General features: G+C 38.5%; 2 protein-coding genes across 2 annotated transcripts; one reads left to right on the top strand and one right to left on the bottom strand.

Annotated features, from left to right (window-relative positions):
* Positions 1-10: 10 nt before the first annotated feature.
* On the top strand, positions 11-8,869 carry synm (synemin, intermediate filament protein). Its single transcript, XM_082181888.1, has 4 exons — positions 11-948; positions 2,654-2,778; positions 4,485-4,555; positions 4,737-8,869. Exons 1-4 carry the CDS (start codon positions 151-153, stop codon positions 6,950-6,952), a joined length of 3,210 nt encoding a protein of 1,069 aa, XP_082038014.1. The 5' UTR covers positions 11-150; the 3' UTR covers positions 6,953-8,869.
* On the bottom strand, positions 8,113-24,918 carry ttc23 (tetratricopeptide repeat domain 23). Its single transcript, XM_082181889.1, has 11 exons — positions 24,643-24,918; positions 24,229-24,400; positions 23,506-23,629; positions 21,920-22,061; positions 21,586-21,711; positions 16,655-16,826; positions 14,624-14,729; positions 13,243-13,370; positions 12,683-12,832; positions 9,471-9,553; positions 8,113-9,295 (listed from the first exon to the last, which is right to left on the bottom strand). Exons 2-11 carry the CDS (start codon positions 24,382-24,384, stop codon positions 9,184-9,186), a joined length of 1,299 nt encoding a protein of 432 aa, XP_082038015.1. The 5' UTR covers positions 24,385-24,400; positions 24,643-24,918; the 3' UTR covers positions 8,113-9,183.

Below are 24,918 nucleotides of genomic sequence, written 5' to 3' on the forward strand. Positions count from 1 at the left end.
GGATCAGCTCAAATCCTCCGCACTTGTTCGACTCTGCCTCCGCCCAGCGCTTCTCATCGACGCAGAACACAGATGACAACGAAATAGTTGATTAACTTCTAACTTGAAAAATTTAAGAGTAACCCGAATTTACACAATTACAAAGAAAAAATGTTCCGAATGAGGGAGCCGTTTGAAAGCGAGAAGCTCCAATTACAAGAGCTCAACCAAAGACTCGGCCAGTACCTAATGCGCTCAAAACAGTTGGAACAAGAAAATACCGGCTTGATAAGCGAAATAAATTCAATCAGACAAAACAGGTCTGGAGAATGGGAAAGCAAACACATGTCCGAGCTACGGGAAATGAGGAGACTGGTGGAGCGTTTATCTTTCGAGAAATGCAGAGCAGAGATGGAACGACAGAAGCTGCGCAATGAACTACAGATGCTTCAAGCGATGCGTTCAGATGAAGCTTCGGTGGGCAAAGGCATCGGCACTGAGCTTAAAGGCTGCGAGAGGCAGCTCCATCATACTCTTCAGACCAACCGTGCTTTGGAAGAACGCCTTGTTGAGCTTGAAAACGAATATAAGTTTTTGGAAGATGCCCACAGAAAGGAAATCGGCCAGCTGAGGAACCAGGCGCACTCCCGAACAGTACGCGTTGTGACTCAAACGCATCACGCACCTCCAGCAGTAACGATGGAAGAGGTGCAGGAGTATGCGGCCAACTTCACTGAAAGCTGGCAGGGGACTTTAGACATGTACCGCCTGAGGGTAGAGGAAATCGAAGAGTCTATAAAAGCAGACCACGCGAGGCTGGAGGACATTCAGAGGGAAAAGAGGGAATGTGCTTCACAGTTCAAGAGGCTGCGTGACGAGATTGAGAAACAAACACAAGTGCAGCTGAACCTTGAGGAGCAGCTCGAGAACATGCAAGAACATTTCAGAGATGAAATCAGTCAGTATCAGGTGGGTGTCAAAGCAAAACACAAGGCCCTTCATTAATAAAATCACTACAGATGAAAACAGGGATTGCGTAAGGATGTCCAACAGCGCCACACCCACTGTGCGCACTACTAGTGACAGCAGCATCATGGTACATTCTAGAGCAGCTTACACATTAGTGTGCCATTACTTTTTTATTTTTTTATTAGAGGTACAAATCACATGTTATCCCATCTATAGGATATAGTTGATAAAGAATAACCTAGTGGCGTTTTAAACACATCAATGTCTGTAATCCCCTCCCTTAGAATGGCCCTAGAATAGAGGAAAAATTATCGAACAAAAAGTTACTGATTAAAATATATTTCTTACATTTACTTTAATATATAAAGTGCAGTTATATAAAAAAATGTATGTCTTTCCTGTATGTCGAGAAGTTTGTCAGTTTAATTTTTTTAATAGTACAATTTTTCAAAAACATTGTTTTTATAAATAGTTCTATTCAATTTATGAGAAATATAAGTTTATCAGTGCTTTTTAGTTCTTCCAAGAGTAAAGTAAAATATTACAAAACACATAGTGGAGACCAAGCAGGCATCAACTTCAGATGAACATTATCCAACACCTGTTTTTTCAATGGGCCCTTTTGGAGCTCAAGCGAGAAGTGCTTAGGCACTGCCAATATCCATGTTTGTCATCTCTAGATCAGTGTGCCTAAAAAAAAGAGCATTAAAGCCTCATCCCATTATTGCCTCTCTCCAGGGAGAATGACAAATGAGCAGTTACTGAAGCAAAGTGCAAGCATCAGTAAAGTGTTGTGTCACTGTGGGCTAAATTGAATGGAGGATGTCAGTCTTAACATATTACTGCAGTTAGTTTGACTAGCCTATTGAGTGCCAAATGTTCCGATTCCAAAACCAAAGATGCACTCATCAAACAGACTAATGATGTGTCGTTGTGATTTTGCCATCTAAGACATGTATCAACACCTTTTGTTGACCCTGGAACAATATTCCTGTCCAAAAACGAACCCTATCTGTGCCTCTAAATCTAACCCTACCCATAATTTATCCCTAAAATCAAAGGGAAATGATAGGTGAATGAGAATGGTGTAGAAGCCCTTTAACTCTTGTTGTAAGCCTAAACCTGACACTAACTATAAACCTATTCCTCAGATCTGATTGGTTGATTGGAATGTTGTTGCAGGATCAACAAGGATGTTGATCTAGGAACATGTTTAACTTGGTGAAATCACATTTATGTCACCACTTGAGACCAAAAATACTTGATGGAGAGTCTGGAGCCACTGGAGTGGGGTAAATGTAAAGGCTCGTAGCAACCATTGAATGTATTATATTAGGAATTTGATCAGTGAATTACATTGACTTAAAAAAGTCTTGTCTTGTGACTTGGACCAACATAAAGTAGATAACCCTTCAATCATTAAAAACCCCTGTCTCTTTAAATAAATAATGATGTTTCAGCAGGGGGTGATGTTGGAAGAGCAGGTGCATCACACAAACAGTAGCCCCCAAAATATACTTTGGATCAATAAGGTTTATAGTTTAAACACTATACTATTCAGTGTATTATTGCAATATGCACTATATTTATATGTACTGTGTGTGTGTGTGTGTGTGTGTGTGTGTGTGTGTGTGTGTGTGTGTGTGTGTGTGTGTGTGTGTGTAAAAGAGCAAACAGGCTAACTATCTATCTTCTTGTCATACAGGCTATCATTGAGGAACTGGAGTATGAGCGCAAAATGTTGTCCAACACCATCTCAGAGAAGCTGAAGGACCATCAGAATCTCTTACAGGTCAAGATGGGTCTAGCGTTGGAAGTGGCAGCATACAGGTAGAGCATACAAAATCAATTAAATGCTCCCTTTTCACGTTCCACATTCACTTAATTGAGCGCATTCAGCTTCTCTTTTTCTGATAATTCATGGTAAATGATCCCAGAGGTCTAGGACTTGGATTTCATGCATTCAGTCTTAACAATATTCTCAAGCTCATGTATTTTTTAAGTACTGTCTATGGTCTGATGCTAACTCAAGCACAGGGATGAATGACCTGTTTCTTTGCCCTTAAAACGGGTCTCCTCCTTCATTCTCTTGGTGACATGAAATATTAATACCAAAATTACTTGTGCTTCATGGACTTTGGCTTACAAGACATCTCACAGGACCAGTGCAGGAGTCCTTGAAAGCTATTAAAATGTCTTAAGTTCAGATTTCATTGTTAGGGGCAGATCACACAGAACGTGTTTTTGCACTGATCCACACCATCTCTAATTCCACTGTGCTGCTTTTTTAGAATTTTCCATCTAAACATGCTTTATGGATGTCTTTGACCAGCATGTTTGCATCTTTTGCAGCATCTCATACATGACAATTTTTTACCATTGCATTTCCTACGTCTAACATTTTTTGAAACGCAAAAACACGTTCTGTGTGAATGGCCTCTTATTCTGCGATTATAAAAGTATGGGTATCTAAAACTTTCTCGATGCAGTAATGTGAATATAAACATTTGACTGTTTTCTGTTTTGAGATTTGAGTAGAGAAGTTTGACATAGCAACCACCCCTAACATGAGCCTTGTAGATGTATTTTTAGCCACTGCAGCAACAGAGCAACTAATGCCCGCCCATTTGGCAAGTCTGCTTACAGTCCCGCCCCTCTTTTCTTGTTAGACTGGATAACTCCTGTATTTATGACCTAATCCGTGCATGTTGAACAAACACTGAAGCTGATTGATGATTTTCATTCTATTGTAAAGCTGTCTGATGCATTAGCTAATGCAGATGGAAGATTAGCATCTAGAGTTATTAAATAAAGCTACATAAAAGTATATTAAAAATAAAGTTTAGAGATTTTTTCCCCCTGTTATGTCCCCTACTTCATAATGCGTGTAGAAGATCTGCCATTGCAGGTACTTGAAACTGTATGTACAACCTTTATACATCCTTAATCAAATGTTTGGTTGGTCTCTTATCTGAAAATGTCGATATGTATAGTTGCAATGTTTTGGATACTATTGAGACATGATAATGTAGAAGTTCCATTTGTCTGTTTCAAACTGCTCCACATCGTAAGCCATCATGAAAACAGACAGGGTGCATTGTGGCAGTTATTTTTAGTGCAGTCTTTCAAAGGAATCACAGGGGACTTTCATACGTTAACTGTCTGTAGATCCACATAGTCTGCTTCGCTTTGGTTCTCCACCACATTTTTCATGTAAAAGCATTGTCAAGGTAGGTTCAAAGCTGCTCAAGGACCAGTTTAACCAATTAAACACAATGGTGGAGATAAAGAGTGTTTTTAGTGACCTTAACTGTATTTCTGCTTAGGACATGGGCTTGGTAGGTTTTCTGGTTGCCCTCAGTGTTGTTTGAGCTTTTGCATGGTCATGGCAGAACATGGAGGTAGTCAGCATTCTCCAAAGAGGTGAAAAAGAAGTGCCTAGGTTGTTCATGATACTGTATGTTCTGCTCAAAATAATTCGATTGACCTTAAATATGCCTGTTTGCCTGTATCTTTGACATTGTCATGTTTATTAGGGCACTCTTGGAAGAAGAAGGAAGACATGCTCAAATGTGGTCTAATCAGCATTCAAGAGAAAGAAAAATAGGTATTTGATTGTGTCATAATGAAATATTCTAGCTTGAAATAATGATTTAATGCTATATGATTTTTAACACTACTAACGTTTGGTTTACTATTATTCTAATTATTCAGTATTCCAACAAAGCATACTAAGACAGATGTTAGAAAGTAAAATGTCATTTTTATCTGTTATCTATCTACTGTAGATATAAAAATGCCATCCTATCCTTACACTCCAAGAGTGTCCATCAATTCGGCAAGTCGGCCAGATACAAGGAAAAAAGCCTTCACAGGATATGATGTTAAATATATGGAGCCTATTTCCAGCGTGAGAACCTCATCTACATCAAGTCAGTTTCATTCTCAAGAACCCTCAAGGATCGTGCCCATCAGTGTATCAAATCGTGCCCAGCAAAGTCCTGTTTCAAGAAGGGACATGATTTCATTCACCAAAGCAGCGCAGGCAGCTGCTTCTAGTACCCTGAAACCTGGAGTCTCTTCTGTTGAGATAAAGAGAGAGGAAACCGATCAGAGAAGTATGAGAAAGGAGGTTTCACAGCACTCTTCAAAGGGCTCACTTGATCATCCCCCCTATAGAATCGAAAGTATATCAAGCTCTACAGCCTCAAAAATAGAGAAACCAAAGCCAGCGAATGTGATATCACCCCTTGCGAGTTTTACCAAGAACACCACTGAAGAAAGCAAACAAAAAGATGTTGAACCGAAAGAAAAGAGAATGGATGCCAAACAAGATAAAGAAAAACCCAAGGCAACAAATAAAGAAGAAATAGGGGATGTGAAAGAATCAATAGCTAAAGATGTGAGAGTGTCTGAAAATGTGGGGCATAAGGTGTTTGTAGGTGAGGAAAAAGTACTAGATGCAATTTCTACAGAGGAAATAATTCAGCAGGTCATGAAACCAGCTGGTTTAGATACTAGGGTCAGCTCAAGGTCCCCTGACTCAAAATTCACATATCATGTGGAGAAAACAGAGCAAGAGGATGGATCCACCAAGACTCAGATTGTCTTACAATCTAAAGTTGAGGAGGAGCTGGATATGTCTCAAGATTCTGCCCTGGAGGACCTTCTTAACAGGGGAGTCAAGAAAGTCACCCTGGAGAACATCAAAGGAACCCCAACTGGAACCATGATCGAGAACCTGCTGAGTCTTGGCCTGCAAGGTGAGAGTTTGGGAAATAGGTCAGTAAATGTGGAGATAATCGAGGAACCTGTGGAGTCTCAGAGTGATGAGGAGAGTGAAATTGAAATAGAGGAGACTGTGGAGATTAAGTCTAAACAACCAAACATCAGTCCCTCATCGATGTTCTTCCAAATAGAGGAGCTAGAGAGTGACCCTAAGACCATGAAACCCTTTGACAGTGGTTCTGCTGAAGCCTCTCATTATGGAAACAGTGGCTCTGTGCAGGTTCAGGAAGTTACCAGAGATGAAAACATACCATACTTCTCGCACGTCCAAGAGTCACAAGAATACTTTGTCTCCACTCCTGAAGACAATATGTCTGAGTTTGAGGAGGGTGGAAGGTTTATGTCTTACAGCCATTATGGAGTTATGGATGATCTGTCTGATGAACGATATTACCAGGAAGATGACCACAAACAGCCCACTGCTGGAGGTCAGAGGTACAGAGATTCACCCGAATATGGTGACCACTCGTTTTTGAGAGACAACATCGAAGACTGCATAATCGAAGAGGAGGTGCACGTCTCTCCCACCCTGCAACAGTCCATAGTAGGGATCTTGAAGGAGGAGTCTCTAGACCCCGAACAGCAGCTCAGAGGAGCATTAGAGCAAATCCAAGATACTGTATCTGGAGCCCTCAAGGAAGAACTTGCATTTTTCACAAAAGGTAGAGAGACTCCAGAAAATGTCTCTGTTGACATCAAAAAAGTTGAACAAGTTACAGACAGCGGAACCATGACCATTGTGGCTGAGCTTAATATGTCCCAGACGTTGGAGGAGTCTGGGCTGCTCGGAGAAGGAGGAGATGATCCGTCTGAAGAGCAGATAATGGCAGCGCTGAGCTCATCCCACCCAACACTCCAGCAGGCCCTCGGTGGTGGAGCTGGTGCAGGATACACCATGAGCGTTTCCCAAGAGGAGTTTCAAGTGGAGGGAATGCCATGGATGACCAGCAACGAAGAGATCCAACAATGGAGCTCAACCGATGAGGTCGGAAAGACGGAAAAACACATCAAGCTGAGCCCTAGTGAGAAATCCTTCACTTTTCAGATGGACGTGAACAACGGCTCATCTGCATCAACAAGCGGAGGAGCCGTTAAAGTACAAAGAAGCGGCAGCGCTACTGAGTACTCACAGACCCAGATGATTGACCCCCACTTGAAGGTCTGTCATGAGAAAAGAATCGCAACTGTTTATCTTGAAAGCCCCAAAGACGAGTGATATCATGAAATAACATCTAAATGACACATTATAGCTCAACATATCATGTCAGTCAAATAATTCATTATGAAATGAACCAAAAAAATCAGATGTTGTAAGCCAGAATTAAAAATCCATGGTCCATCATGACTGTTATACTCTAAAAATGTTACTGATCCCAGTTTTTGAACAGTGCTGTAACTGACATAGCGAAAGTATTAACATAGCTAAAGCTAATCACTTTAATGCTTTGCTTTGTATATATTATTAACTACCAGAACATTTTATTTCATTTTCACTATATAGTACAGCTTTAACTAAGCACAGAAAAAGTGAAAAACAGTATTTTCTTTCCATTTCATTTTTAAATAGCTTAAAAAATACATTGCTGACTATATAAAAACACACACTTTGTTATTGTACCGTCTTGTGCTTCTAGTTTCCATAGAATTGCAAAAATAAGTTTGGCATGTTTTAAAACCTTTTTATTAAATATGTTAAACAGAGATTGATCTGATGGAGATATTTACAAAAGTATGCAGAAATTCTAGATTAGTGCAGGCTTTAATTGACCATATATTTGTGAGTTATTCAAAACTTTAATCATAATATCACAATTATCTTAATTCAAAAATTTGGATATTTTTGGTTTATATAGTGTGGTCTACATTGGCCACCGTCTAGTTCTGAAGGTGAGAAGCACTAGACTGCCCTTCCTGTAAGAGATCTCTTAATCCTTAAATGACATTAGACCAGCAAGGACTAATCTAGCAATCCTGCTCTTCCAGGACAACACATTTTTCATTGCTCTAGTACTGTGTACAGAGAGAGGGAGGATCGTAGATCCTTGTAGAAATCTCACATTAAAAATAAGTGCAAGGCAGCTTACACAGAAGTGTGTAAGTGCTTCCAGAATAGCTATTCGGTGCTATTAAGTCTGTGTCACAACCTATTACGTAATATGAGGATTCAGCACCACTAAATGACTGTCTATTTTTAGGATTCCATTGACACTTTAAGGTAAAATCGTGTCTGAAGATTTCAAGTGTAAGCATGTGTGTTTTCCTCAATTTTTTCTATTCATCTTTTAACAGATATCAGCATATTAATGTTAATGTCACCAGATGCTGCAATGGTGACAGTCCTGTGCCTGTTAACAATGCTGGGAGTAAAAAAAAGAGTAACATCATTTCAACTTTATTTAATGATTTATCATTTCATTTTCAAGTAGCTTTTTATGTCAATATCATCATGAATTATCATAGATCTAGAAATGAGATCCTCAATATCATATATGTCAACACAGTGATCCCAGGGGTTCTTAAACAAGTTTGAATAAATGTGATTTAACTTTATTACACTGGGTGCAAATGGTGCTTAATGTCATTTAATGTGTGTGAGTTTTTACATTTGTTTTTATGACACAAAGCAGAATATAAGAGTCACTTGCAATATGATTCTTAACATTTAAGTGACTTAAATAATATCCAGTATAATACAAGATGAAAGAACCCCATTTCTGGTTTGTGTTGAAGGATTTGAGTCTTACACATTAGGCTGCGGTGCTACACAACAGAAAAAAGGTTGGGAAACACGGTGTTAACAGATACATCATAAGTTATTAAGGATCATTATTAACCATTTCCAACCATATATCTGCATCCCTTAAGATGGTGTTTCAGAACCTGCCGTAGTTTGCATACTAGGGTTTTAGGACTCAACCATCACTGTGAAACCTCATTTTGTCCATCTACAGATTTACAGTTTGCTATACATGATTTACTGCCTTAGCAAAGATTGGTTTGGGGATGTATTTTTGCTAAATTAAAATTCACAAAAGGGGTGTTTTTGTGTGCTGTTTTACTCTTAAAAAGACTAGTCTGCTCACTGTCTGAACATTGGTTTACATGCAAACACAATAAACAAACCCTTACAGAGTTCATGTTGTGATTTCAGCTCAATTCTCAGTATAAGAATTAAAACTCTTTGCAGAGAGGCCTGCCGCTCACCAGTCAGAGAGTGTTTGCAGAAACTGCTGTGACGGTGTATTAGATCACTATTGGACAGTTCTCATTTTTTGAAGTGCAGAGGTAGTCACCTTGCCAAGCACTCTAAAGACACAATAGAGCTTGTGTGCTGTTCTAGAAACACTGCCTTGCTTTTTCCAATCCACAGATTTCCCTTGGTGAAATAGGATGAGGTCAAACATCCCTGACAGTCCATGCCACAAACAGCCCTGCTGGTCATTGCTGTTATGAGTTAGACATACTAGATGTCACCTCAGATGCAGATGATACCACTGCACAGAATGGAGGCCTTGTTTCAAGACGACTTTCCTTACGTCTCTCATTGACCTCTGGTGACCTAGAAAAAGACCACAAAGCATTAAATGCCTCATCTATTAATGATATTCACTGTCAGCAACACACTATATTCAGGTGAAATGTCCGCGTACTGCACTGAAAGCACATTTTTAGAGTGCACTGTGACATCCTGCTATAGAGTGAATGTGTAACACATGATTGAGTAGGAAACTCACTGAGACAGCATGTCCACGGTTCTTTGTGTGGCTTTGGTTTTCTTGTGCTGAGGACCATACAGCATACTTTGAATATCCAGACACTGAAAGAGAGACATAGGTGGTTAGCAAAACATTTGAGAACATTGGTGACAAGCTATACTCCATCTAAAACTACAAAATGCATGTATATTTTTTATATAAATACAACATAATGCATATATATATATATATATAAATTAAAGACTACCACTCAAAAGTTTTTTACGTTTTTGAAAGAAATCTCTTATGCTCACCAAGGCTTTATTTAAGTTATATTATTAAAGTAATATTAAAATAATAAAGTAATATTGTGTAATATTATTACAATTTAAAAGTGCTGTTTTCTATTTTAATATATTTTCAATTGCAGCAAAAACAACTTTTCAACATTGATTATAATAAGAACCATTATTATATATAATTGAGTGCCAACAATAACTGAGAACCAAATCAGAATATTAGAATGATTTCTGAAGGATCATGTGAGAGAGAAGACTGGAGTAATAGCAGCTTTTCCATCACAGGAATAAATTACATTTTAAAATATATTTTAAAAAGATTTTTTTTAAAATTGTAATCATATTTAACAACATTATTCATTTTTACTGTATTCCTATCAAATAAATGCAACCTTGGTTGTTAAATATATATATTTAAATATATATATATATATATATATATATATATATAGTACAGTTGCTACACAGACTACTGAACAGTTCTAATAAATAATTTATGATTGTTATCACCATTTTCATAAAGGATGGAAAGGCCTGGTGAAAAATAAATGGCTAGCTGAGCTTCAATACAGTCATAACTGTCTGTGAATGTGAAACTAAAATATCAAAAAAGTTTCTATTTGTTACAGCTAAAATTCAAACCTAAGAAAGTAAGATTTAGTGTTCTGCTTTGTGGAGCTCAAAGGGTAGTGAACGGCTTGACTCTGATTTCACTGACATAGTAGAGCGGAGGAGTGCCTTTGGCACAGATATTATAGGATACCTGGCCAAGCCACTTCATTTCCTCAAATAAACCCACTCTCATTCACTTCTTCAAAACAACAGCAACGGTTAGGATGAAAAACACTCAAAATGACGACATGACAGCAGTCTTTCCATAAAAAGACAAAGGAAAGTACTGTTCAAAGTTTCCTTCATGATTGAAAAGTCTCAGTCCATGTTTTCATCACTTTCCACAGGCAAAAGTGATGTCATGGGGCCCACTGCAATGGGAAAACAGTTGCAGTGACTCTCAAAAGTGTGTGTGTGTGTGTGTGTGTGTGTGTGTGTGTGTGTGTGTGTGTGTGTGTGTGTGTGTGTGTGTGTGTGTCTTTAGAAAAGGCTCTCAAAAAAGGATATTCATCTAAAGACTGCATAAAACATAATATACTATACTGTGTATATAATCTAACTTTATTATCGCTTATTTAAATCCCTGTTTCTGTTTTAACCACAAAACCCTGGCTTTAGGCCAAAGTCTAAAGTAAGAGTGTGTTGCTCTGCTGCAGCAGCTGTCATGATTACAGGAGAAAGAACATGATATGAGCTGCTCGTATCTGTCAGAGGTAATGGGGAAAGGTTAGTATCCTGAGGAAACGCTGAGCGTGGGACCACTGATTCACAACCCCAGAAATGGAGCCCTTCAATACAACAACATAGCAACATAGCAACATAGCAACAGTGCTCGCTTACAGACGAGTGGGGACAGGTTTCCAAAGATCAACAGTCAGAGGGGGTTTCAGTGTGACCGAATAAGAATAAAAATAAAAGCCATATTTAGGACATACTAGGAGACAAGGATAATGTGGTAGCATCTACTTACGGCATCAAATGTTAAGAGCGAAAGACAAAAGAGAATGAATATCGTCACAAACAGGGGTGTGGTAGACTCCTGGAGGAGGACATCAAGTGAGCTGCCAAAGACACCAAGAATAACACTGTCCCATCTAAAAATAATCAAGCTTTAAATAAAGCTAGGGCTACCAAAACAAATGTTAACTTTGGTAACTTGCTTTATTACCTAAATAAAGTTACCATAATAAACATACTGTTCATTGTATACATGTAATACAATTAATTTTAGAATTTGAGTTAAGACTATTTTAGAATACAATTTTTCTCCTAGTGGAAGGTCTCATGAAGGTCTCCTTTTAACAGCACTCAGCAATGTATTAATGGCCAAGAAAATGTCTACTTGCATCTAGAAGGTCTAAGAACACAATGCTATTTTTTGGAACGTTTCATATCAGGAAAGGCGTCTGTCATTCATGCTACCCTCCAAGATTAGAGCATAGCTCTGAGGACAGAAGCTGTTCAGATCTCTTTTTATGCTAACTGCAGTTGCGCAGACTCTTTGCATGGAAGGATCTTGGTGAAATATATTGAACAAACTTTATTTGATAAACTATTTTATAGCATCAGAATTCCATGTAGATGTAGCATCAAATTCAGCAAAATGATGATGTATATATTGGGTGCGTCCAAAATCGCATACTCTCTTGAGTAAGTACTTATTTTGAATAAATACATTCTATATAGTATGAATGTGTGTAGTATGAACGTATCTGGACGCATTACATTCATCATGTTGCCCTTATCATGTGACCTACCAGTGTCAGCTAACAGTACTGTGAATTCAGACATACAACTTTTGTCACATAATGTTTTTCGCCTTCTATATTGTAGGGAAGTATGCGATTTTAGATGCAGCCTTAATCGTGACGATGTAATGGAAGTAGAAACAGATTTTTTCTTTTGTATTGTGCTGTACTTTTTTTTTTTTATACCGTTTTATCCATCGGTTGTTAACTATAGAAGCAAATCTGAATGCGAGTTTGAATGCAGTCATCAGTCGATTATAAGAAAGCGGCGGGATAAATGATTGGAAGAGTGTGGCATACATCACCAGGGAAATGTTTAATAAAAAAAATAATGTTTGAACATGCATAAATTAATTATTCACATTAAGATCAAAAACATGCATTTAGAAAATAGAGAGGGTGAATTTTTGTTTCGTGCTGACTTTAGTATACCTGTGATGTTTGATCATAAATACATTGCAGAACTGTTTTACTAGATACTGAATGTGATATGTAACACACGGATATTTATGAATAAGGTACGAGTAAATATCCATTAACAGCTAACAGCCAACTCCTACAGCATAGTGATCATGTATTAGATTTGATTCACCTTCTTGAGTGTCCGGTAGGCGTGTCTCATCTGACCCCGTGTCATCTCCACTCCACCAATCAGCTGCAGCGCTTCTGCCACTTCTGCACTCAGTTCACCAAACGTGCTCTTCTTAAGGGACAGAGACTCTCTTTGGATCTCAGCGCAGCTCTGAAAAACAAAAACGCACAAACTCTCTTTTTTGAGTGTTGGACTTTTTTCAGTATTTGTAATTTATACTATATACTAAACTAAATGCTATATATAGTATATTGTGATAAATACTATACAGAAAATCCCACTTGTCTGATTTTAAATTTCTTCGCAAAATGTACACAGTAATTATATTATCACCCAGCTCTAATCTGCTAAATGCTACTATAAAGCATTAAGAGATTAATATATTATAAACATTAACAAGATTTTGTGTAAAGCTGCTCTGAAACAGTTTATTGTAAAAAGTGCTACACAAATACATTTGACTTGACCTGAGTAACTTTTAAATGATATATATAGTTCAAATATAAAGCTCCATATCTTTTCCGTAATATACACCATATCCAGAAGTATTTGAAGCTGACCTCCTGTTGTCCCGTGAGTAGGAGGAAATGACTGAAGTCATCTTGGGCAGATAGGGTGAGTGTGTCCTGTGGGCCTAATGCACTTCTATATGCACTTATACACTCCTCAAAAAAGTGTGCGGCTGAATCTATTGAAATGGGAAAAGAGATGCACATAATTACACTTCCCCCACTTCCCCTTGAAGAGCTACTCCAGCACAGTCATATTTTTCAGTTGATTAGCTGAGGGTCACCTTCAAGTCATTACTGCTGTACTTGTTATGCAGGGCAGCTACAACAAAGCTAGTACGCTTATGTACAGGCTGCTAAACACTTAGATACAGTGTGATCCAACGCGATTCACTTCAACGACAAACTCCAAACGTTGCATCAGATCTAAGTTATCTAAAGCAGTGTTTCTCAAACATGTCCTGGGGACAACCCCACCACTGCACATTTTGTATGTCTCCCTAATCTAACACACCTGGTTCAACTCAGCTCATTGGTAAAGACTGCAATACTTGGGCTACATCTACATTAATCTGGATACATTTGAAAACAGCATTTTAGTTGCAAAACGCTTCCCAGTCCATGCTAGTGTTTTCAATCATTTTCCAAATGTTGCTCATCCACACCGAAACATCTGAAAATTCTTAAATCTCCTCACTGCGCATACATAAATCATAATAAAAGCTCACAAGATGATACCGAGAGAGCATCATCTGGCGGGATCTTTTTATTATCAAAATATCTCACCAATCATAGTTGCGTCGAGGTTGCACTCAAAATCTTATGGTCTGAATGCCATCTACTTGTCATCATGTTTTGCTTGCAGGACAGCAATTGTGAGTTAATTTTCTGTCATCTTTGCAAGAATGTAATATGAAGGTTCGACAAAGGAACATTTATCTTTAGAAACACTATGAAAGTAAATAGCAGGCACAACAATGCTGGTATAACCATAGATATTATTGGTACAATATGCGTCACATGACTAAACGTGTCTTTGATTTCAAATACCTCCATTTTCACAGTCCACAACATGACAACAATGCGAAAACTGTGTTTTCAAATTTATCCCAAAAAAGCTGTCTTCGTTAACTAAAACGCCGTCTCAGTGTGGACGGAAGGCCAAAACGAAGAAAAAACAAACTTATTAGTGTGGACAAGGCCTTGAATTGGGTGTCTGATGAGGAACATCCAAAATGTTCAGTGGTGGGGGGGTCCCCAGGACAGGTTTGAGAAGCACTGATCTAAAGGACAGAATGATTTTTGATCACATTACATATTTAATTACATTTCTACAATACTACTGACTTCATAACACATCTCTTAATTTCTGTGTTGCTCAGGGCCTAATTAAACCCAGTTCAGAAAGACTATTGTGAGTGCATTCTGTTACCGTTGTGATGAGGCTCTGAAGTGGAAGAGTAGGCCAGAGCCAAGCTGTGAGCGATCTGGGCCCCTTCCAGACCCCCAGGACTCTGACTAAGAGCAATGGAATGAGCCTGCAGAAGAGGGAGAGAGAGATACAGAGATTTGAATACAGATATATCACATATCAGACCCACCCTGAAGCATAGGAAACATTAATCATTTCAGGCTTTAAATAATTCTGTGGTCCAGTTTTAAAAACCATTAGACAGAGGATGTCAAAAACATAACCCATGGTCCAAATATGGCTTGTGGAGGATGCGATCTGATCCCATGCGATGATTTGAGGAAAATAATAATAAAATAACATTCCTGTCATTCCTGAAATATTCATAATATTCTATATTTATATGTTGCAATTGCATAAAGTGGTACAGACTTTTGTTTAGTCTTTTTTTTCCCCGTTCTAACTTTGTATTAATGTTTGGTTTCAGGTGGAGTTATCCAGTCAGCTCTTTTTTTGTCAATACCGTCACTTGATTAATATTTCCTAATTACTCACGTTATACACTATTGTTCAGTTTGGGTTCGGTATTTTTTTTAAATGTTTTTATTTACAGAAGTCTTGTATGTTCAATTTTAAATAAACCTTCTATTTTAATATATTTTAAAATGTAATGTATTCCTATGATGTCAAAAGCTGAATTTTCAGCATCATTACTCCAGTCTTCAGTGTCACATGATCCTTCAGAAATCATTCTAATGTGCTGATTTGCTGCTCAAGAAACCTTTCTTATTATTTTCAATGTTTTTTATGTCTTTACTGCCACTTTTGACCAATTAAATTCATCCTTGTTGAATAAAAGTATTACTTTCTTTAAACTTCTGAATAGTAACATATATACATAATCTAAAGGCCTCTGGTTAGTAGTAAACGACATATGCTTTCTTTCTTTTTTACCTCAATATTGGTGATTAAAGCAGGATAAAGGTGATTATGGAGCATGTATTTAACTAGATGTACCGCATGGCGGTACAAAATATGACCGCCGCTCAGGCCTGCACTGGCTTTCCACAAAAATAAATGACGTGGAGCAATTTGGCTGTATTGCGTGTTTATGTTTATACCTAAAAAAAGTAGTAGTATGTGCATGTCTGTCTGTGTGTGTGTGTATGTGTGTGTGTTTGTGTATGTGTGTGTGTCTGTGCGTGTATGTATGCGTGCGTACATGTGTGTGCGCGTGTGTGTTTGTGTGTGTGTGTCTGTGCATGTGGATTTGTATGTGTGTGTATGGGTGTGTGTCTGTGCGTGTGTATGTCAGTGTGTGTGCATGCTTGCGTTTGTTTGTATTCCTGCATGTGTGTGTGTGACAGTATCATCCTAAACCAGCAACCCTTCGCTCAACACCACCATCTACAGGCCGATGAGTGTACAGTCACTAAATGTGCACATAAATTAATTTATTTTATACCCCCCCATGGATGAAATTCTACGAAACTTAGCATACCCCCAGAGGATGTCAAGTTAATCATACACATGAAATATGGTGCAGTTCTGAACATCTCAACTGAAGATAGGGGCGATTAAAGCAGAATAATATTGCATTTTCATTTTTTATGGGAGGGGCGCAAATCACAAATGAGTGATTATGGGCTAGGTTGATGTGGGCCCTTAAGACCAACATACCATAAAAATGTCTTTATCCTCGGTGCCACGGTTCAGGTAGTTATTTAGGAAAAACTGCATTTTTTGGGTTTGGGGGGGCCCAGCGCGGGGGGGGAGTGGCCCCCGGGGACCAAACGAAATTTTTCCGTAAAAGTCTAGTGGGGCTACATGCCCACCAAATTTCATGTTCCCCGGTGTTTCGGTGTCCCTGGTATCGTTGACGAAAAATTCAGTAGATGACGAAAAAAAAACAAAAAAAAAACGTTGACAATCCCTATATGACCGCTTTCGCTAGCTACGCTAGCGGCGGTCATAATAAACCAAAAAACAGCAGGTTTGACAGCACTGCACCTCTCCTCTGCTTTAATATGAGTTGGAATCTCAGGAATTTACCTGTAGGAGATGCTCAATGGCTCTATCCAGATGTCCCTGTGCCTGTTCAATGGCTGCCATGTTTCTGTAAACAAAGCAGATCCGACTGAGCTGAGCTCCTTCCCGAAGCAGCTCCAAGGCTCTTTCACATTGACTGAGGGCCTTCTCAGGCCTTCCCTGCCGCTGGTACACCCTATACAACACACCACATGCACACAGACACAAAGATGTCATTTATCATGAAATCAATCCACAACGTCACATACCACACACTGTTGACCTTACTTGTGCATGCCATCATAATAAGAATGGCTCGTCTATAATGCCAGTCATGGGCAAAAATTCCAGAACAATGAAAGGAAGAAGGTCGAGAAAAGGGAGTCCTGTTCAATGCAAACTGGTTAAAAACAGGAAGAACTACTGTGTATTGCTAAGGACGGTGGTAATAGCTCTGAACCTTTAAAGAGCGTCCGTTTCTTTTATTAAGAATATGTGGAGTGCAGCAAATCCAAACATGCCCTGCAGTGCTGAACTCAATACACAAGAGCTCATGTCTTTATTAGGTCTGATTCTCCACTCTCAATATCAGCCTGAAGGCATTCGGTCTCACTCCTGAGCAATGCACAGAAAACTGACTCACTGCTGTCTGCTATCTGTGTAGAAATGAAGTACAGAAGACTGTTCTATAAAAAGTATTGTTTAAATTGCTAAACTGATTTTTAATGACACAAAGATTTGTAATGTTTTTGAAAGAAATCTCTTATGCTCACCAAGGCAGCATTTATTTGACTAAAAATACAGTAAAAAACGGTAATATTGTGAAATATTGTTGTAACTTAAAATAACTGTTTTCTAATTGAATATATTTTAAAATGAAATGTATTCCTGTGATGACAAAGCTGAATTTGCAGTATCATTACTCCAGTCTTCAGTGTCACATGATCCTTTAGAAATCATTTTAATTTGATTTCATGCTCAAGAAACATTTCTTAATATTATCAATGTTGAAAACAGTTGTGCTGCTTAAAAGCACTGCACTTCTCTCTGATGTGGGCAGGTGTGTAGCACTGGGCTATATGGAGACATACATCACCACAGGGAGATCCCATATTTCACCAATCCATCTTGTTAAAAGCCTTGGCCTTTCCAGAGTCATCCACTCTAATGGATCACTAACTCAATTTCCCCATCTCAGAGGGAATAGCCTGCTCATGCAGCATCCTTGTCCCATCAATACAAGGCTAGTAAAAAATAAAGTTGCATCACAAACATAGGTTATAATTCATAAGTGGATATCCCATGATGCCACTCTAAATTAGCAAGCGGAATTTGGTGATGGAGATGGTTCACATTACACATAATCTGTAAGTATTCACCCATATCTGCGTAATTTGATGATGATGGAGCTGTAAACATGTCTTATCTTAAATAAGGTTTATATTTTAGGAGTCAAAGCTCTTAATCGGAATGTCCAATTGGATTTACTGCAATCAGTGAAAAACGCTCAAGGGCAAGATTTAGAGCACGACTCCACCAAGGTCTGTGTGTACGCTGGAGCACTCTGGCAACTTTTCAGGGCTGCATCAGAAATTCCAGACTATGGGCCTCCTTTTAGGGGCAGTGGGACATGCAGCGTGAATGTGCCAACTCTACTGCAGCGCTGCCTGGGGACACAAACCTAAACACGTCCTGTATTATGCCACGCAGTGCCAGCGTAATACCAGCCATCCTCTCAGGCATCCTCTGTGGGAGGAGAGATATAATCTGCGAGGAGAAATCTGATTTAATGTCCGTTGTGCAGGGGCGTAATGCAATTAGGGATTTTTACATGAACTGCCAAGTAGTCCCCCAAGCCTTCTGCTTAGTAATTGTTAACAGACCAATATTGACGTAGACTGTGTTTGAAAGAATTCAGGCTTGATGGAGAATAGTGCCAGAAAAAAATGGGGGAAAACAAACACAGAGCAACAGAAAAGACATCGTTGCCTTTAAAAAAAAAAAAGAAACACTGATTACTTCAGACTGTTATAACAGCACTCCAAGTTTAGCTCAGCTTAATGGTAGGGTAGGCAAAGTTATTCATAAAAACCTTTTGTAATAGAAGATATTTTTAAAATGTACATTTATATTCTGTGGAAGTCTCAGGACCAAAAAGCGTTCGTCCAATCATTGCATTCGGTCCGAATGTAATAATAGGGTGTCCTACCTGCCTGTCAACCTGTATTTGCATACCTTCGCGCAGACATCACACGTTGTCAGCGTGTTCCATGAGGCTATGCAGAGTTGTAGACAGTAAGAGAGTGCCGCGAACAAACAGCAGCCGCCTTTTACAGTTTCTCCTGAACCAAAACAACGAGCTTATGCTGCATTCACGCCATAACTACTGTAATTAAGAGATGGCAACCCATGACATTCTACTTGGAGCTGGTCAATGCTGAAATGAATCTGCAGCAGTCAGGTGGTACATGTCAGAGCTCTGTAAGTTATTTACGTTCATTATTATTGTAATGTTACTTGCTTTGAGGTGATTTAACGCCGTCCATTTGTGACGTTTTGCAGACTCTGCTTTAAATGAGCGCGTTCATGTGTTTTGGAGGAGGCGTGGCTCTGAAGGGAGGGGGTGGGACCTTATGACTTTAAAGCTAGCTTGCTATTGCTAACCTCTCTGAAATTGCCTACCCTATCTTTAATTTACAAGATAACCAAAGAAAACAGAGCAGTGGTTTAAAGGGATGTGTTTGATATATATGTAGATCGACCATTTTTGACTGTTAAAATGCCGGTGGACACAGCTACAGATAGTTGTTCAAAATCTTTCTTTTTAGTAAACTGTGTACACAAACAATGTTCTCAATGCTCGAGTTCATGTGTAGAGCCCCTGGTGATACTTCGAGCAAAGTTTCATGTTGTGTCGAGCCTTCTTAGTGTTTTAAAAATAGCGATTTTTGATGCTATCATGAAAGTGCCCCATGCACTCCCATTCAAAAGGCAATTTGACCGAAAACGAAAATACGGTCAAACTTAAAAGGGGCGTTTCCATTCTAATTATGCTTTAAAATGAAAGTTCGCCTCGGGTAGATTAACAAAAAGACCCTAGGTTGCATTTTGGCGAGAATTACCCTTTAACTGCAGAAGAAAAAATGAATACAGGGTGAACTATCCCTTTAATACTGTCTTTTTTTCTTTAGGACGCAGGTTTTCTATCAGCCATCAAGTGGATGTTAAGTGGATGGATGATTTTACATTGACAAAAATGACACGCGTAACATTTTAAGCTTTTCTTTGTTCACAGGGTTAGAGTGTGAAAAGACAAAGGAGGAACACACTTCACTTTTGAGTTCTCTCAAGGCCAAAAATCCCAACCAGCAAGTCTAGAACAAGGGCTGATGTAAATATGTGCAGAGATTCATGTCAGATATGCTGACTCTGATGTTCGTTCACTCTTTGCCTCCATCCGGATTAAAAAGCTGTAAGCGTGTGTCATTGTTTCAGGGTTTTGTGGTGGTATGTGTTGATAGCGCAGGCTCGCTCATTTCAAATATGTCAACACTAGCTTTACAGTCAAAGGCAGAAGAATTAGAAAGCTTTCATCACAATGAATTCGCATATGCACATTCTTGCGGGACCATGAAACCAGCTGACAAACAGATGAAAACACAACCTGCTAAGGGTAGTAAAAAAAAGAAATCCTGACATCATATTATAAATGCATAATAAACGAGCTTTACTACATAGCAGTTTAACTTCTCTCACACATATGACCTTACATAACAAAGAGCAGCAGTAATAAAACCTGAGATGGCCCAGGGAGATACTGTCGCTCTGCACTCACAACATAAACACAGCTGGCAGACAAACCACAGTCGTTCATTGTCACAGTCAAGCTTGGTGAGACCAGCCATAATAAACACTGGGATCAATACAAGCTATTGAACAAGTTAATCAAGTCCTCCTGTGGGAACTATTCCCCCCTTGAGAAACAAAAGATCTTTGAATTCACAAATAAAAATAATTTAATGTGAACAAAGTAAACCTGCTGAATTTCTGCATAGTAAATCCTTTGCTTTATGTATGGTTAATAAACTTATGTAAGTGACGTTGGGTTTTGCATTGCAGATTTTCATGTAGTTAACTCTCAAGATAAATGCTTTTCTACTCTGCTCTGAATGTGGACAACCTGGAGACATTAATATTAAATTCACAGGCACTCAAAGATATGATAATAAAAGATACAAAGTACAAACATCATTCCGTTTCTATTTGTCCTTCACAAGCAGTGGCCAACGTGAAATTTATCTTAAGCTTCGATTCTGTTGTGGATGAGGAGCACCACCTTGTGGTGAAAAATACACTTTATACTGTTGACATTAGCTTGCGGTCCTAATGAAGTGCAGAAGAGACAAAGCCCTTAAAGAAAACAATTTCTAAATAAATTTAGCCTAACAACAAATTCTGATGCATTTATGAAAGTGTTTTCTTAGTTACTTAAGTGCACCAATGTCAACTTGAAGTGACGCCAGGAAAAACATGGATTTAAATCTGAACCTGATATTTGAAACTGCAGAAGTCAAGAGAAATAAATAGTCCACAGCATGTGATTCACCATAGTGTTTTGTGTGACTATCAATGCGGACTCGGCTGCCATGTCATATTTCAGGCCTGTATACAATTTCATGTGTTTATTATGCCATAAAAAGACTGTGAAATTGATTGAATTGTTTCTAAGGGTAATAATTACAAAATGAATCTCTCTTCTCCTAGTCTTAGACTTTATGATTTATGCAGAGTTATATTTAAAAGGAAGGCAAAGAAAGGCAAAGACCTCAGCACTTCTCTAAAAAGGGGCAGGAATTTATATACTAGTCTTTTAGAGTTGGATTGTCTCTCTTGTTAGTCCAGCTATGTCATTACAGTCAGCCATTAAAACAATTAAGATTAAAATGGACCCATACCTTGCTAAATTTGTAAATATTTCATACTCAGTGTCCACTCTGTCCTCCTTTCCCATGGCTTCTTGTGCTAAAATGTCTCCCGTGACTATCTCTGCCTTCTGAAAGCTTGACTCAGCCTCTGCTAAGGTTCACATAGTTAAGAACTCATCAGTGGTGAATTAACATATTACTACCATCAGTACATTATTTAAAGCAAGGTCTGTATGATTCATTATTTAAAAAGAATTCTACTTCAAAAAGAGTTTAATAATATCACACACACAAATATATAAGATTTGAACAGTTAAGATGCACTATGTATACGACGGCATTAGATTTTTGTAAACAAGGATATTTTCCAAGCACTAGAGCAGCGCTTCCAAGAGTCTGATGTATGGTAAGGAAGCAGTTGAGGCAGCTCACTCTCTCCTCCTGCTGGCTGGAACTGAGTACTTCAAGTGCTTGGGACGCATGTTCTTGTGCCTGATGTGCCCAGCCTGGGAAACAGGAGGTCATAACTGTTAGGAGATGGTTAAAGGTACAATATGCAAGAATTTTTGCCGCTAGAGGGCGCTACATTCCAAACAACAACAACGGCGTAGCTTGATGACGATGTGAAGGAGCGTGGAATGATGGGAACTGTCGTTTTAAACTCCACCGTGGATGTAAATCAGTCAGACGGGAATCGAAAAATCATGTTCATGGATGAGGCTAAGTTCTGTTTTTATAAATGTTGCGTTTAATGACATGCTTTTAGTGGCGAGGCTGGCGTGGTTCAGCGCGGTCTGTGATGGGAGAGAAAAGAGACGAGCAAGTAGGTCAAGTGCAAATGCACCTGTGTCTTATTGCAGTGATCGGCGTGGAGAGACCGCTTATAAGCCGCGCTGGAACGAGAGAGAGACTGGAGAGAAAATTGGACGCAGAGGAAGAAAACCGGTGGATCCGAGCTCTCATTTTTGAACTGTTTTGTGCCGTCGCGGTTGCCACAGTGAATGCGCGTTGTGCGCGACTTTTGTTTGTTTTGCTTTATTTTAATAAAGTACGAGTCCCAGTCACGACGACGCGTCTTCTTCCTTCCTGACTCTTAAACCTCATCACACTTTTATTTCATTAAAATGAATTAACCGCAAGAAAAGTAAGGTTTAATACTTCATAGATGTTACTGTATTTGTTGAAATCATTGTTGTGATAACGCTGCGCAGTTTTACATGTTCTAAACAATTGTTGTAAAAGTACATTCGAACATGCCCACATCATTTGCCAAAATACTGATTAATCTTTATGTATAACACATGCTATGTTTATTTACATGGCCATAAACACCAGACGTGATAAACAATGTCAATAAACTAAACACAAACCTAAAGCAATAATACTTTCCTTGCATAAACATAACTATTACCGAATGCTACATTTGGAAAATATAAAATTAAGCATGCTTTGTCGACAGAACCAGCTGCAATCGGTAAAGAATAATTGTGTCCCATAACGACTGCAAGAAACAAGCTAAAGTTTGTAGCTTGATAGACGCTACAACTACAACTTTCGCATTTGTCCAGGACTCCACGCAGTACGAGCGGAAACCGAGGGTGACGCGGATATGACGCAATTGACTGGCGACTCCCAGCTCACCCCTGCTCTAACGCCCCGTTTCCTTGGTTAAAATCGCTATTTTCTCACGATTTAAAAATAGTTGGAAACATTTGGGATATTGTAAGTAATCAACTTAACAAAATATATAACACTGGCCTTGAGATTTTGGGATATTTTAATGCAAAATTCTTACATATTGTACCTTTAACGTATTATAAATGGCTGCCTAAGAAATCAATTTGCATGATTCACAGTCAATGCAGGATTTATTTTTCAATAATAACAAGCTCGCTGTATGTTATTCTTTCTTCTATCTTTTTAAATGCATTAAATAATGAACACTTTTACCTTTGTATTGCAAATAGGCTTTAGCTAGTCTTGACTGGGCTTGGGCCACTGCAAAATGTTCATTTCCATAAACCAGTCTGGTCAGTGCAAGGCAACGCACAAGCTCCTGGATGCAGAGGTCATGCTGCAAAGTTCAAACAAGCATAAAACATTAAACTAGAGAAATTATAAAAATAAATTAATTAATACAATGATCAGTAATTGTTGATGTACTGGAGATTAAGATTATGCCTGGTGTGCTATATGACAGGGGTTTTCAAACTGGGGTCAGGGGCCCCCAGGGGACCACAAGAAAGTGCTAGGGGGTCTGTGGATATGTTTAGAGGAAAACAGTGTAAAAAATAAATAAATAAATAAATAAATAAAAGGATATTCAAATAAATATAAAATGCATATTTGATATAAATTCATAAAATAAGTAACAAATACTAGATTAAAATTAAACAAATTATATTAATAAAGAAATAAAAAAAGATTCAAATTGTAAAAGTTAAATAAAAAAATAAATAGATTAAAATAAATAATAAAAATTAGATCAAAATAAACAAATAAGTAATACCTAAAATACAATATGTCCCTCGCAAGAAAATGGTCATATATGGGGGCCCATGGCATCTTAAAGTTCTGAAATGTTGGGGCACTGATAAGGTTACATAAATCAGTAGGACAAAACATTAGAGTGTGAGATATGTATTTCGGAATATAAGATTATTCCATGTGTACCTCTTCATTATCAGCCAAGGACTGAGCTCGTCTCTCACAAAGTGATAGTTTCTCTGCAGGATTCATCTTACTGTAATTCTTCACATCTTCTTTCTGCAAGATTATTGTTGAATCTGCATCCTTTAAGGATTCTCCTGAACTGCAACTGCTGCTCATGTTGAAGCTGGTGAATCTGTAAAAGTTTAGAGCTTGGTTGTGTCTCTAAAGGTTATGATAAACATCCCTCTTTTGGGTGCATGGCAAAGAGATGCACTGGAAGTGAATGGTCACTGAGACTGTTGGTCTCTCTCTAACATTCTGTCTAACAATTATTTTGTTTTAGGTTTTAAACAACATTAAGGTAAGTAAACTATGACATATTTTTCCTTTTGGGTGAACTATCTCTTTAACAGCGGCAGGAAAATGGATACATACGATTCATCCAGCGCAGTCACAGGCGTTTATATACTGTCTATGGTCACAGGACATCTCTGCTGTGGTGCGCGAAACGATCCGCTGTGCGGTGCCAGGCTCATTTTAATGGAGAAGGCAAATAAAACTCAGCTGTTATTTTATAATCTGACATTTGATTAATCATAAGTTCTCTTGACATCAGTTTTTAAAAGACTTCAATGGTCTTTTCAAATACACTAAACGTAGAGCTGTGCAACCGAGTAACGAATATCACGAAAACCCAAACAAACGCTGTGA

Source organism: Leuciscus leuciscus (genome assembly GCF_965113295.1).
Source record: "Leuciscus leuciscus genome assembly, chromosome: 10".
Lineage (NCBI taxonomy): Eukaryota > Metazoa > Chordata > Actinopteri > Cypriniformes > Leuciscidae > Leuciscus > Leuciscus leuciscus.